At 52.8% G+C, this 14,714-nt stretch overlaps 1 protein-coding gene across 1 annotated transcript in view; it reads right to left on the bottom strand.

The window, feature by feature from the left end:
- Positions 1 to 1,409: 1,409 nt before the first annotated feature.
- The window catches only part of rbm10 (RNA binding motif protein 10), a 50,532-nt gene continuing 37,227 nt past the window's right edge, over positions 1,410 to 14,714 (bottom strand). Inside the window, exons 16-24 of the mRNA XM_082959675.1 lie at positions 10,932 to 11,016; positions 10,406 to 10,497; positions 7,135 to 7,317; positions 6,354 to 6,461; positions 6,250 to 6,315; positions 6,069 to 6,128; positions 5,369 to 5,557; positions 2,111 to 2,223; positions 1,410 to 1,641 (exon numbers count right to left, since the gene is read on the bottom strand). Coding sequence (XP_082815801.1) covers positions 1,551 to 1,641; positions 2,111 to 2,223; positions 5,369 to 5,557; positions 6,069 to 6,128; positions 6,250 to 6,315; positions 6,354 to 6,461; positions 7,135 to 7,317; positions 10,406 to 10,497; positions 10,932 to 11,016 — 987 coding nt within the window. The 3' untranslated portion in view covers positions 1,410 to 1,550. The remainder of the gene's footprint in view (positions 1,642 to 2,110; positions 2,224 to 5,368; positions 5,558 to 6,068; positions 6,129 to 6,249; positions 6,316 to 6,353; positions 6,462 to 7,134; positions 7,318 to 10,405; positions 10,498 to 10,931; positions 11,017 to 14,714) is intronic.

Below are 14,714 nucleotides of genomic sequence, written 5' to 3'. Positions count from 1 at the left end.
AATATTGATTAGTTATTGCAATAATGAGACTAGTCAACCCCACAGTATTGACTGTTGGGCCGAGCAGCCTAACTTTTAGACATGCAGAGTTCTTCATATAGCTGACACTAAGAATACTTAGTCATGGCTGGTTCCACCCCTCCCATGCAGGCCAAGGAGCATCATAAGCCACTCTGGGTTCATCCTGTCGTTATCTACACAGGGTTGTTGTCTTAACCCCACCCTGGCTTAGTTTCCCAGTTGCAAGGATGATTTAGAGACAATGAGGGATTGTTCTACTCCTAAGATATCTCAGAGTAAAACACATTCTTGTCTCTGTAATGCAGTATTTAACTCATTTTGTCAGCTCAAGCCATCATCGGGTGGCCATACGCCCAGATTAGCTGCAGGAAATTAGAGTGGAGCCCATGAAAACACAGACACTAGTACAACGGAAATGTCTTCCTATTTGTTAAGTATTAATTGCTAACAATTAATATAAAACTCTCACAGCATTACATACCTTTTCCAATCAAACATAGGTGGTGTATAGACCAGTGGTTCCCAACCTTTTCCAACCACATCACGGGCGAATGCTCTTATTAAGGACCACCATTCGCCAAGTCACAGACTTGTTTTCACATCAAATATCTTAAATGGTCAAACGTAGAGTCAAAGTTATCAGTGAATGTAACAGATTAAAGGCCTATTTCTATTGTAATGTAAAATTGCTTATAATATCATATATATACTCTCAGTACCTCATGTTGAGAATCGTTTATGCCAGTGGTTTTCTTTAGTGAATCAAAATGTCCTTTCTCTATCGTCCGTGGCGTGCCGCTGTTGGTCAGGTCCATATTGATCTCCTATAGCGTTGATGTCATATAATCGGCCTCCTGTGCAGCGATCAGATTTGAGTGTCTATCTGTCTGTCTGTCTATAGATTTTGCCACTAATGGTTAAGATTAGGATTCAGGGGCCTTCTGAGTGGTGCAACGGTCTAAGGCACTGCATTGCAGTGCTAGAGGCGTCACTACAGACCTGGGTTCGATCCCAGGCTGTGTTGCAGACCCATGAGGCGGCGCACAATTGGCTCAGCGTCATCTGGGTTAGGAGAGGGTTCGGCCGGCAGGGATGTCCTTGTCCCATCGCGTGCTAGCGACTCCTGTGGCGGACCGGGCGCAGTGCACGCTGACACGGTCGCCAGGTGTACGGTGTTTCCTCCGACACATTGGTGCGGCTGGCTTCCGGGTTAAGTGGGGCATTGTGTCAAGAAGCAGTGCGGCTTTGCAGGGTCGTGTTTTCGGAGGACGCACGGCTCTCGACATTCTCCTCTCTCTCTCTCTCTCTCTCTCTCTCTCTCTCTCTCTCTCTCGAGTCCGTAGGGGAGTTGCAGCGACAAAACTAACTACCAAATGGATACCACGAAAAAGGGGTAAAAAGTTTTTATTCAAAAAATATAAAAAAATTGATTAGGATTCGGGAAGGTGGAAGATGATCCTAGATCTGTACAGACCGAGGGGAAACTTCACCCTGGAGCGGGTTAACAGTCAGGGCCTAGAGGTCAGGGGTCAGTCCACTTGCATGTTACGTAGCAGCAGGCCATTCTTCACCCCTCCCTGCAGCATCCGGGCACCTAGACTACTTCCAGCCGTACCATCACTACAGAGAGATGGAGGAGAGGAAGTGAGAGGGAGAGGAGAGAGGAAGTGAAAGGGAGTGAGAGGGAGAGGAGAGAGGAAGTGAGAGGAAGTGAGAGGGCAAGGAGAGAGGAAGTGAGAGGGCAAGGAGAGAGGAAGTGAGAGGGAGGGAGAGGAGAGTGAGAGGAGAGGAAGTGAGAGTGAGAGGAGAGGAAGTGAGAGGGAGAGGAGAGAGGAAGTGAGAGGGAGAGGAGAGCAGAAGTGAGAGGGAGAGAGGAAGTGAGAGGGAGGAGAGAGGAAGTGAGAGGAGGTGGGAGAGAACATGTGTTATGTGTGGAAGTTTGTGTGTGTTGTCTTTTCTGTCTGTGTGTGTGTGTGTGTGTGTGTGTGTGTGTGTGTGTGTGTGTGTGTGTGTGTGTGTGTGTGTGTGTGTGTGTGTGTGTGTGTGTGTGTGTGTGTGTGTGTTGTGTGTGTGAGACAGCAGTGCTTACTGGGAACTGTACTTCCTCTTCTTTGGGTCTGGTGGTTCGGTGGAGAGACCTCCTTTGTCCCTCCTCTCCCCCGCTCCCCCCTCCTGCTGAGACGACCTCTGTTCCAGGTTTTGCTGAGGTTAAAGGTCAAAGAAATTGAATTTTAAATGTGTTACATGTCAGTTATTTTACTGTTTGTCGTCTCCTCTTGTCTCATGTGCTGTCAACGGTGCCTTCTAACGCCAACTCTATAGTCTAATATCTCTTGTTGTGTGTATGGACCCATTGGTAGACTAGCTGTCGTCATGGTGTCAGCTAATGGGGGTCCTAACAACAGAATACAGACTACAGAGTTAGTAGTCAGAGCATGATCTGAAGACTGAAGGGTCACGGTAGAGCAGGGCTGTCCAACCCTGTTCCTGGAGAGATACCCTCCTGGAGGTTTTAACACCCAACCCTGTTCCTGGAGAGATACCCCTCCTGTAGGTTTTAACTCCAACCCTGTTCCTGGAGAGATACCCTCCTGTAGGTTTTAACTCCAACCCTGTTCCTGGAGAGATACCCTCCTGGAGGTTTACACTCCAACCCTGTTCCTAGAGAGATACCCTCCTGGAGGTTTACACTCCAACCCTGTTCCTGGAGAGATACCCTCCTGGAGGTTTTAACTCCAACCCTGTTCCTGGAGAGATACCCTCCTGGAGGTTTTAACTCCAACCCTCATCTAGCGCACCTGATTCTTATAATTAGCTGTTTGAAGAACTGAATCAGGTTAGTTACAACTATGGTTGGAGTATAGGCATCTAACCCTATCAGATTAGAGCCATAAGGGACACTAGACATCTACCACTATCAGATTAGAGCCACAAGGGAGACTAGACATCTACCACTATCAGATTAGAGCCATAAGGGAGACATCTAGCCCCCCCCCCCACTATCAGATTAGAGCCATAAGGGAGACATCTAGCCCCCCCACCACTATCAGATTAGAGCCATAAGGGAGACATCGACCCCCACCACTATCAGATTAGAGCCATAAGGGAGACATCTACCCGCCCCCCACCACTATCAGATTAGAGCCATAAGGGAGACATCTACCCCCCCCCCCACTATCAGATTAGAGCCATAAGGGAGACATCTACCCCCCCCCCACTATCAGATTAGAGCCATAAGGGAGACATCTACCCCCCCCCCCACTATCAGATTAGAGCCATAAGGGAGACATCTACCCCCCCCCCCACTATCAGATTAGAGCCATAAGGGAGACATCTACCCCCCCCCACTATCAGATTAGAGCCATAAGGGAGACATCTACCCCCCCCCCCCACTATCAGATTAGAGCCATAAGGGAGACATCTACCCCCCCCTCCCCACTATCAGATTAGAGCCATAAGGGAGACATCTACCCCCCCCCCCCCACTATCAGATTAGAGCCATAAGGGAGACATCTACCCCCCCCCCCCCACTATCAGATTAGAGCCATAAGGGAGACATCTACCCCCCCCCCCCACTATCAGATTAGAGCCATAAGGGAGACATCTACCCCCCCCCCCCCCACTATCAGATTAGAGCCATAAGGGAGACATCTACCCCCCCCCCCCACTATCAGATTAGAGCCATAAGGGAGACATCTACCCCCCCCCCCACTATCAGATTAGAGCCATAAGGGAGACATCTACCCCCCCCCCCACTATCAGATTAGAGCCATAAGGGAGACATCTACCCCCCCCCCACTATCAGATTAGAGCCATAAGGGAGACATCTACCCCCCCCCACCACTATCAGATTAGAGCCATAAGGGAGACATCTACCCCCCCCCCCACTATCAGATTAGAGCCATAAGGGAGACATCTACCCCCCCCCCCACTATCAGATTAGAGCCATAAGGGAGACATCTACCCCCCCCCCCCCACTATCAGATTAGAGCCATAAGGGAGACATCTACCCCCCCCCCCCCACTATCAGATTAGAGCCATAAGGGAGACATCTACCCCCCCCCCCACTATCAGATTAGAGCCATAAGGGAGACATCTACCCCCCCCCCACTATCAGATTAGAGCCATAAGGGAGACATCTACCCCCCCCCCCCACTATCAGATTAGAGCCATAAGGGAGACATCTACCCCCCCCCCCACTATCAGATTAGAGCCATAAGGGAGACATCTACCCCCCCCCCCACTATCAGATTAGAGCCATAAGGGAGACATCTACCCCCCCCCCCCACTATCAGATTAGAGCCATAAGGGAGACATCTACCCCCCCCCCCCACTATCAGATTAGAGCCATAAGGGAGACATCTACCCCCCCCCCCACTATCAGATTAGAGCCATAAGGGAGACATCTACCCCCCCCCCCACTATCAGATTAGAGCCATAAGGGAGACATCTACCCCCCCCCCCCCCACTATCAGATTAGAGCCATAAGGGAGACATCTACCCCCCCCCCACTATCAGATTAGAGCCATAAGGGAGACATCTACCCCCCCCCCACTATCAGATTAGAGCCATAAGGGAGACATCTACCCCCCCCCCACTATCAGATTAGAGCCATAAGGGAGACATCTACCCCCCCCCCCCCACTATCAGATTAGAGCCATAAGGGAGACATCTACCCCCCCCCCCCCACTATCAGATTAGAGCCATAAGGGAGACATCTACCCCCCCCCCCACTATCAGATTAGAGCCATAAGGGAGACATCTACCCCCCCCCCCCCACTATCAGATTAGAGCCATAAGGGAGACATCTACCCCCCCCCCCCACTATCAGATTAGAGCCATAAGGGAGACATCTACCCCCCCCCCCACTATCAGATTAGAGCCATAAGGGAGACATCTACCCCCCCCCCCACTATCAGATTAGAGCCATAAGGGAGACATCTACCCCCCCCCCCCCACTATCAGATTAGAGCCATAAGGGAGACATCTACCCCCCCCCCCACTATCAGATTAGAGCCATAAGGGAGACATCTACCCCCCCCCCACTATCAGATTAGAGCCATAAGGGAGACATCTACCCCCCCCCCACTATCAGATTAGAGCCATAAGGGAGACATCTACCACCACCCCCCCACTATCAGATTAGAGCCATAAGGGAGACATCTACCCCCCCCCCCCCACTATCAGATTAGAGCCATAAGGGAGACATCTACCCCCCCCCCCCCACTATCAGATTAGAGCCATAAGGGAGACATCTACCCCCCCCCCACTATCAGATTAGAGCCATAAGGGAGACTAGACATCTACCACTACCACCTCACTACATGCATAGGTGTGTTATAAGCACCTTGTGTAGCTCAGAGAGCTGTTGGTGTCGTATGAGAGCCTCCTTGTTGGGGAACTGTCTCCTACACAGCAGACAGGCTAGTTTAGCCCAGTCTGTCATCCTCTCATCCTTCTCTCCTCCCTCCTCTCCCTCGCTGTCCGTCTCTCCATTGTAGGCCGGCACCAAACCCTGCACCTGAGGAGGGGAGCGCTACAGAGAGAGAAAACAAAGAGGTCACGAGAGATGGCAGAGAAATAAAAAGAGGGGAAACAGTGGAAGAGAGAGAGAGTACAGAGAAAGGAAGGAGAAACAGTGTGTGAAAGAGAGAGAGACACACAGAGAGTGAGACACAGAGAGAGAGACACACAGAGAGAGACACAGAGAGAGACACAGAGAGAGACACAGAGAGAGAGAGAGACACAGAGCGAGAGAGACACAGAGCGAGAGAGACACAGAGAGAGAGACACACAGAGAGAGAGAGAGAGACACAGAGAGAGAGAGAGAGACAGAGTGAGAGAGAGACAGAGAGACACAGAGAGAGAGAGAGACAGAGAGAGAGAGAGACAGAGAGAGAGACACACAGAGAGACAGAGAGAGAGACATACACACACACAGAGAGAGAGACAGAGAAGGACAGAGAGAGAGAAATAGAGAGAGAAATAGACAGGGGGAGAGACAGAGAGAGAGAGAGAGAGAGAGAGAGAGAGAGAGGGGGGTGTACCTCTCTGTCTGTGTGTCTGAGCTGGTCCAGGATGCTCTGAGCTCTTTCAGACAACGCCCCCTACAGGCCACAGACAAGAAGAGTCACTGGGACTGGCTGTGTGTGTGTGTGTGTGTGTGTGTGTGTGTGTGTGTGTGTGTGTGTGTGTGTGTGTGTGTGTGCGCGCATGCGTGCATGTTACCTTCTTCTCCAGGACAGCATATCCGGCGTCTGCGCTGGCGGACTCTCTGCGGTCGTCAAGGCGACCGTGTCCAGGAGCCCAGGTGTAACCAGGGAAAGAGCCATAGAGGTCACAGGGGTCACGGAGGAGGAAGAGGAGGAAGAGGAGAGAGAGCGAACGTTCTCCTTCTGTCTGTTCTGACTCCTAGCCCAACGCTCCATGTTCTTCGCTATCTGAGAACACACAGCTTAGTGTTCACGCCTGCATGTGTGTGGATGGTGTATGTACAGTGTGGTGTGTGTACGGTGTGTGTACGGTGTGTGTAGTGTGTGTAAAGTGTGTGTGTGTACGGTGTGTGTACAGTGTGTGTACATGTGTGTGTGTGTGTACGGTGTGTGTATTGTGTGTGTACGGTGTGTGTACGGTGTGTGTACAGTGTGTGTAGTGTGCGTACAGTGTGTGTGTGTACGGTGTGTGTACGGTGTGTGTGGTGTGTGTACGGTGTGTGTGTGTACGGTGTGTGTGGTGTGTGTACAGTGTGTGTGTGTACGGTGTGTGTACGGTGTGTGTGGTGTGTGTACGGTGTGTGTGGTGTGTGTACGGTGTGTATACGGTGTGGTGTGTGTACGGTGTGGTGTGTGTACGGTGTGTGTACAGTGTGTGTGTGTACAGTGTGTGTGTGTACGGTGTGTGTATGGTGTGTGTACAGTGTGGTGTGTGTATGGTGTGGTGTGTGTACGGTGTGTGTATGGTGTGGTGTGTGTGTACGGTGTGTGTACGTGGTGTGTGTATGGTGAGTATGGTGTGGTATCTGTACGGTGTGTGTGTGTGTGGTGTGTGTGGTGTGTGCGTGGTGTGTGCATGGTGTGTGTACAGTGTGGTGTGTGTGCGGTGTGTGTGTGTTACCTGTTGTGCTGTCTTGTTTTTGGGCTTGTCTTTCTTCTCCTTGCCTCCGAGGGGGGGGTTGGAGGGGGCGGGGTCATCACCGGGGGCAACGACAGCCTCAGCTGATTGGGCGGGAGCTGGAATATATGTCTGCTTCTCTCCGTCCCAGTACATATAATGCTGAGTGACCCTGTTATAGTAGTACTAGAGGGAGGAAGGGAGGGAGGGAGGAGAGGAGGGGGAGAGAGGGAGGGAGGAGGGGGAGAGAGGGAGGGGAGGGAGGGGGAGAGAGGGAGGGAGGGAGGGAGGGGGAGAGATTGAGGGTGTGTGTACGGTGTGGAGGGAGGAGGAGGAGGGGAGAGGAGGGAGGGAGGGAGGGAGGGAGGGAGGGAGGGAGGGAGGGAGGGAGAGAGAGAGGAGTGAGGGGAGAGAGGAGCGAGGGAGGGAGGGAGGGAGGGAGGGAGGGGGAGAGAGGAGGGAGGGAGGGAGGAGGGGAGGGAGGGGAGAAAGGAGGGGAAGGAGGGAGGGAGGGGAGGGAGGGGGAGAGAGGAGGGAGGGAGGGAGGAGGGAGGGAGGGAGGGGGAGAGGGGGGGAGAGGGAGGGAGGGGAGAGGGGGGGAGGGAGGGAGGGAGGGAGGGAGGAGGGGAGAGGGAGGGAGGGAGGGAGGGAGGGAGGGAGAGAGAGAGAGAGAGAGAGAGAGAGGAGGGAGGGAGGGAGGGAGGGAGGGAGAGAGAGAGGAGGGAGGGGAGAGGGGGGAGAGAGGAACGAGGGAGGGAGGGAGGGAGGGAGGGGGGGGAGGGGGAGAGAGGAGGGAGGGAGGGGGAGAGATTAGTTCATATTTTTACTGCCAAGTGTGTGATGTTTGTGTGTGTAACTGAGTTGAGTTGGTTAAACTCGCTCAAGTTGAGATATACAATCAAGATATACTGTTGGAATATACTGTTGGAATATACCATCGTGATATACTGTTGGAATATACCGCCGTGATATACTGTTGGAATATACCGCCGTGATATACTGTTGGAATATACCGTCGTGATATACTGTTGGAATATACCGCCGTGACATACTGCTGTGATATACCGTCGTGATATACCGTCGTGACATACTGTTGGAATATACCGTCGCGATATACTGTTGGAATATACTGTTGGAATATACCGTTGTGATATACTGTTGGAATATACCGTCGTGATATACTGTTGGAATATACCGTCGTGATATACCGTCGTGACATACTGCTGTGATATACCGTCGTGACATACTGTTGGAATATACCGCCTCGATATACCGTTGGAATATACCATCGCGATATACCGTCGTGACATACTGTTGGAATATACAGTCGCGATATACTGTTGGAATATACTGTCGCGACATACTGTTGGAATATGCCGTCGTGATATACCGTTGTGATATACTGTTGTGATATACCGTCATGATATACCGTCGTGATATACTGTTGGAATATACTGTTGTGATATACCGTCGTGACATACTGTTGGAATATACCGTCATGACATACGGTTGTGATATACCGTCGTGATATACCGTCGTGACATACTGTTGGAATATACAGTCGTGATATACTGTTGGAATATACCGTCGTGATATACTGTTGGAATATACCGCCGTGATATACCGTTGGGATATACCGTCGTGATATACTGTTGTGATATACTGTTGGAATATACCGCCGTGATATACTGTTGGAATATACCATCGTGATATACTGCTGTGACATACTGTTGGAATATACTGTCGTGATATACTGTCGTGACATACTGTTGTGATATACCGTCGTGATATACCGTTGTGACATACTGTTGGAATATACCGTCGTGATATACCGTCGTGATATACTGTTGTGATATACCGTCGTGATATACCGTTGTGACATACTGTTGGAATATACCGTCGTGACATACCGTCGTGATATACTGTTGTGATATACTGTTGGGCTGCAGCATGTCGCCAGTTACATATTCAGGCATCAAACATTGCAACTGGCCTGTGAGTTGAACCAATTAACCAGACAGTATGGGGTGAGTTAGTTGGGGTCGCAGTAGAGTCCAGATAGAGGGTCGCAGTAGAGACCGGATAGAGGGTCGTAGTAGAGTCCAGTTAGAGGGTCGCAGTAGAGTCCGGATAGAGGGTCGTAGTAGAGTCCAGATAGAGGGTCGTAGTAGAGTCCAGATAGAGGGTCGCAGTAGGGTACAGATAGAGGGTCGTAGTAGAGTCCAGATAGAGGGTCGTAGTAGAATCCACATAGAGGGTCATGGTAGAGTCCAGATAGAGGGTCGTAGTAGAGTCCAGATAGAGGGTCGTAGTAGAGTCCAGATAGAGGGCCGTAGTAGAGTCCATTTAGAGGGTCTCAGTAGAGTCCAGATAGAGGGTCGTAGTAGAGTCCAGATAGAGGGTCGTAGTAGAGTCCAGTTAGAGGGTCGTAGTAGAGTCCAGTTAGAGGGTCGTAGTAGAGTCCAGTTAGAGGGTCGTAGTGGAGTCCAGATAGAGGGTCGTAGCAGAGAACAGATAGAGGGTCGTAGTAGAGTCCAGATAGAGGGTCGTAGTAGAGTCCAGATAGAGGGACGTTGTAGAGTCCAGATAGAGGGTCGTAGTAGAGTCCAGTTAGAGGGTCGCAGTAGAGTCCAGTTAGAGGGTCGCAGTAGAGTCCAGTTAGAGGGTTGCAGTAGAGTCCAGATAGAGGGTCGCAGTAGAGTCGCAGTAGAGTCCAGTTAGAGGGTCGTAGTAGAGTCCAGATAGAGGGTCGTAGTAGAGTCCAGATAGAGGGTCGTAGTAGAGTCCAGATAGAGGGTCGTAGTATAGTCCAGATTGAGGGCCGTAGTAGAGTCCATTTAGAGGGTCTCAGTAGAGTCCAGATAGAGGGACGTAGTAGAGTCCAGATAGAGGGTCACAGCAGAGTCCAGATAGAGGGTCGTAGTAGAGTCCAGTTAGAGGGTCGTAGTGGAGTCCAGTTAGAGGGTCGTAGTGGAGTCCAGATAAAGGGTCGTAGCAGAGAACAGATAGAGGGTCGTAGTAGAGTCCAGATAGAGGGTCGTAGTAGAGTCCAGATAGAGGGACGTTGTAGAGTCCAGATAGAGGGCCGTAGTAGAGTCCAGATAGAGGGTCGTAGTAGAGTCCAGATAGAGGGTCGCAGCAGAGTCCAGATAGAGGGCCGCAGCAGAGTCCAGATAGAGGGTCGTAGCAGAGTCCAGATAGAGGGTCTGAGTAGAGTCCAGATAGAGGGTCGCAGTAGAGTCCAGATAGAGGGTCGTAGTAGAGTGTGTGTTACCTGTGAATTGGCGTCGTAGTAGAGTCCAGTTAGAGGGTCGTAGTAGAGTCCAGAACTCTCCTCATACTGGTAGGTGGACACGTCCGGTACCGCTACACACATCAGAATCAGAACACACAATCTTCCTCTCTAACGCCACGTTTACATAGGCAGCCAATGACCATCTGATTTAGGTTGTTAGGGGTGGCTGAGGACTTCTAGCTGTACCCGGTATGTCTCTGCCTGGCACACACCTGGCACACACCTGGCAAACACCTGGCACACACACCTGGTACACGCCTGGCACACACCTGGCACACACCTGGCAAACACCTGGCACACACACCTGGTACACGCCTGGCACACACCTGGCACACACACCTGGCATACACCTGGTACACATCTGGCACACACACCTGGCACACACACCTGGTACACACACCTGGCACACACACCTGGCACACACACCTGGCACACACACCTGGCACATAGATATCCCACAATAATCATCTAACATCATATTCCTTGCACACACACTCTCTCTTACGGTATTGTTGGTACTCGTGTGCAGTTCCAGGGGTGGCAGGATGGGTGGGAGTAGCAGGCTGAGGCTTACCCACTATCTCTACCTGCTGAGGGAAGAGGGGGGGAGAGGGAGGAAAAAGACAGAGTGAGGGGGGAGAAAGAGAGGGGGAGAGAGAAAGAGAGAGAGACAGAAAGAGAGGGGGAGAGAGGGTGAGAGAAAGGGTGGAGAGAGGAGGGAGAGAGACAGAAAGAGGATGGAGAGAGAGTGAGGTGGGGAAGAGAGAGAGAGTGAGGTGGGGGAGAGAGAGAGACAGAGAGAGTGAGGTGGGTGGGGGAGAGAGAGAGACAGAGAGAGTGAGGTGGGTGGGGGAGAGAGAGAGACAGAGAGAGTGAGGTGGGGGAGAGAGAGAGACAGAGAGAGTGAGGTGGGGGAGAGTGAGAGACAGAGAGAGAGAGTGAGGTGGGGGAGAGAGAGAGACAGAGAGAGTGAGGTGGGGGAGAGAGAGAGACAGAGAGAGTGAGGTGGGGGAGAGAGAGAGACAGAGAGAGTGAGGTGGGGGGGAGAGAGAGAGACAGAGAGAGTGAGGTGGGGGAGAGAGAGAGACAGAGAGAATGAGGTGGGGGAGAGAGAGAGACAGAGAGAGTGAGGTGGGGGAGAGAGAGAGACAGAGAGTGAGAGGTGGGGGAGAGAGAGAGACAGAGAGAGTGAGAGACAGAGAGAGTGAGATGGGAGAGAGAGAGAGACAGAGAGAGTGAGATGGGAGAGAGAGAGACAGAGAGAGTAAGGTGGGGGAGAGAGAGAGACAGAGAGAGTAAGGTGGGGGAGAGAGAGAGACAGAGAGAGTGAGGTGGGGGAGAGAGAGACAGAGAGAGTGAGGTGGGGGAGAGAGAGAGACAGAGAGAGTGAGGTGGGGGAGAGAGAGAGACAGAGAGAGTGAGGTGGGGGAGAGAGAGAGACAGAGAGAGTGAGGTGGGGGAGAGAGAGACAGAGAGAGTGAGGTGGGGGAGAGAGAGAGACAGAGAGAGTGAGGTGGGGGAGAGAGAGAGACAGAGAGAGTGAGGTGGGGGAGAGAGAGACAGAGAGAGTGAGGTGGGGGAGAGAGAGACAGAGAGAGTGAGGTGGGGGAGAGAGAGAGACAGAGAGAGTGAGGTGGGTGGGGGAGAGAGAGAGACAGAGAGAGTGAGGTGGGTGGGGGAGAGAGAGAGACAGAGAGAGTGAGATGGGGGAGGGAGAGACAGAGAGAGTGAGGTGGGGGAGAGAGAGAGACAGAGAGATTAAGGTGGGGGAGAGAGAGAGACAGAGAGAGTGAGGTGGGGGAGAGAGAGAGACAGAGAGAGTGAGGTGGGGGAGAGAGAGAGACAGAGAGAATGAGGTGGGGGAGAGAGAGAGACAGAGAGAGTGAGGTGGGGGAGAGAGAGAGACAGAGAGAGAGAGGTGGGGGAGAGAGAGAGACAGAGAGAGAGGTGGAGGAGAGAGAGAGAGACAGAGAGAGTGAGAGACAGAGAGAGTGAGGTGGGAGAGAGAGAGAGACAGAGAGAGTGAGGTGGGGGAGAGAGAGAGACAGAGAGAGAGAGAGACAGAGAGAGTAAGGTGGGGGAGAGAGACAGAGAGAGTAAGGTGGGGGAGAGAGAGAGACAGAGAGAGTGAGGTGGGGGAGAGAGAGAGACAGAGAGAGTGAGGTGGGGGAGAGAGAGAGACAGAGAGAGTGAGGTGGGGGAGAGAGAGAGACAGAGAGAGTGAGGTGGGGGAGAGAGAGAGACAGAGAGAGTGAGATGGGGGAGAGAGAGACAGAGAGAGTGAGGTGGGGGAGAGAGAGACAGAGAGAGTGAGGTGGGGGAGAGAGAGAGACAGAGAGAGTGAGGTGGGGGAGAGAGAGAGACAGAGAGTGAGGTGGGGGAGAGAGAGAGACAGAGAGAGTGAGGTGGGGGAGAGAGAGAGAGTGAGGTGGGGGAGAGAGAGAGACAGAGAGTGAGGTGGGGGAGAGAGAGAGACAGAGATAGTGAGGTGGGGGAGAGAGAGAGACAGAGAGAGTGAGATGGGGGAGAGAGAGAGACAGAGAGAGTGAGGTGGGGGAGAGAGAGAGACAGAGAGAGTGAGGTGGGGGAGAGAGAGAGACAGAGAGAGTGAGGTGGGGGAGAGAGAGAGACAGAGAGAGTGAGGTGGGTGGGGGAGAGAGAGAGACAGAGAGAGTGAGGTGGGTGGGGGAGAGAGAGAGACAGAGAGAGTGAGGTGGGTGGGGGAGAGAGAGAGACAGAGAGAGTGAGATGGGGGAGGGAGAGACAGAGAGAGTGAGGTGGGGGAGAGAGAGAGACAGAGAGAGTAAGGTGGGGGAGAGAGAGAGACAGAGAGAGTGAGGTGGGGGAGAGAGAGAGACAGAGAGAGTGAGGTGGGGGAGAGAGAGAGACAGAGAGAATGAGGTGGGGGAGAGAGAGAGACAGAGAGAGTGAGGTGGGGGAGAGAGAGACAGAGAGAGTGAGGTGGGGGAGAGAGAGAGACAGAGAGAGTGAGGTGGGTGGGGGAGAGAGAGAGACAGAGAGAGTGAGGTGGGTGGGGGAGAGAGAGACAGAGAGAGTGAGATGGGGGAGGGAGAGACAGAGAGAGTGAGGTGGGGGAGAGAGAGAGACAGAGAGAGTAAGGTGGGGGAGAGAGAGAGACAGAGAGAGTGAGGTGGGGGAGAGAGAGAGACAGAGAGAGTGAGGTGGGGGAGAGAGAGAGACAGAGAGAGAGAGGTGGGGGAGAGAGAGAGACAGAGAGAGAGGTGGGGGAGAGAGAGAGACAGAGAGAGTGAGGTGGGTGGGGGAGAGAGAGAGACAGAGAGAGTGAGGTGGGTGGGGGAGAGAGAGAGACAGAGAGAGTGAGATGGGGGAGGGAGAGACAGAGAGAGTGAGGTGGGGGAGAGAGAGAGACAGAGAGATTAAGGTGGGGGAGAGAGAGAGACAGAGAGAGTGAGGTGGGGGAGAGAGAGAGACAGAGAGAGTGAGGTGGGGGAGAGAGAGAGACAGAGAGAATGAGGTGGGGGAGAGAGAGAGACAGAGAGAGTGAGGTGGGGGAGAGAGAGAGACAGAGAGAGAGAGGTGGGGGAGAGAGAGAGACAGAGAGAGAGGTGGAGGAGAGAGAGAGAGACAGAGAGAGTGAGAGACAGAGAGAGTGAGGTGGGAGAGAGAGAGAGACAGAGAGAGTGAGGTGGGGGAGAGAGAGAGACAGAGAGAGAGAGAGACAGAGAGAGTAGGGTGGGGGAGAGAGACAGAGAGAGTAAGGTGGGGGAGAGAGAGAGACAGAGAGAGTGAGGTGGGGGAGAGAGAGAGACAGAGAGAGTGAGGTGGGGGAGAGAGAGAGACAGAGAGAGTGAGGTGGGGGAGAGAGAGAGACAGAGAGAGTGAGGTGGGGGAGAGAGAGAGACAGAGAGAGTGAGATGGGGGAGAGAGAGACAGAGAGAGTGAGGTGGGGGAGAGAGAGACAGAGAGAGTGAGGTGGGGGAGAGAGAGAGACAGAGAGAGTGAGGTGGGGGAGAGAGAGAGACAGAGAGTGAGGTGGGGGAGAGAGAGAGACAGAGAGAGTGAGGTGGGGGAGAGAGAGAGAGTGAGGTGGGGGAGAGAGAGAGACAGAGAGTGAGGTGGGGGAGAGAGAGAGACAGAGATAGTGAGGTGGGGGAGAGAGAGAGACAGAGAGAGTGAGATGGGGGAGAGAGAGAGACAGAGAGAGTGAGGTGGGGGAGAGAGAGAGACAGAGAGAGTGAGGTGGGGGAGAGAGAGAGACAGAGAGAGTGAGGTGGGGGAGAGAGAGAGACAGAGAGAGTGAGGTGGG

Source organism: Salmo salar, chromosome 13, assembly GCF_965601325.2.
Source record: "Salmo salar chromosome 13, fSalSal1, whole genome shotgun sequence".
Lineage (NCBI taxonomy): Eukaryota > Metazoa > Chordata > Actinopteri > Salmoniformes > Salmonidae > Salmo > Salmo salar.
Note: the sequence above shows the minus strand (reverse complement) of the source record. Positions and strands in the feature narration are given on the sequence as shown.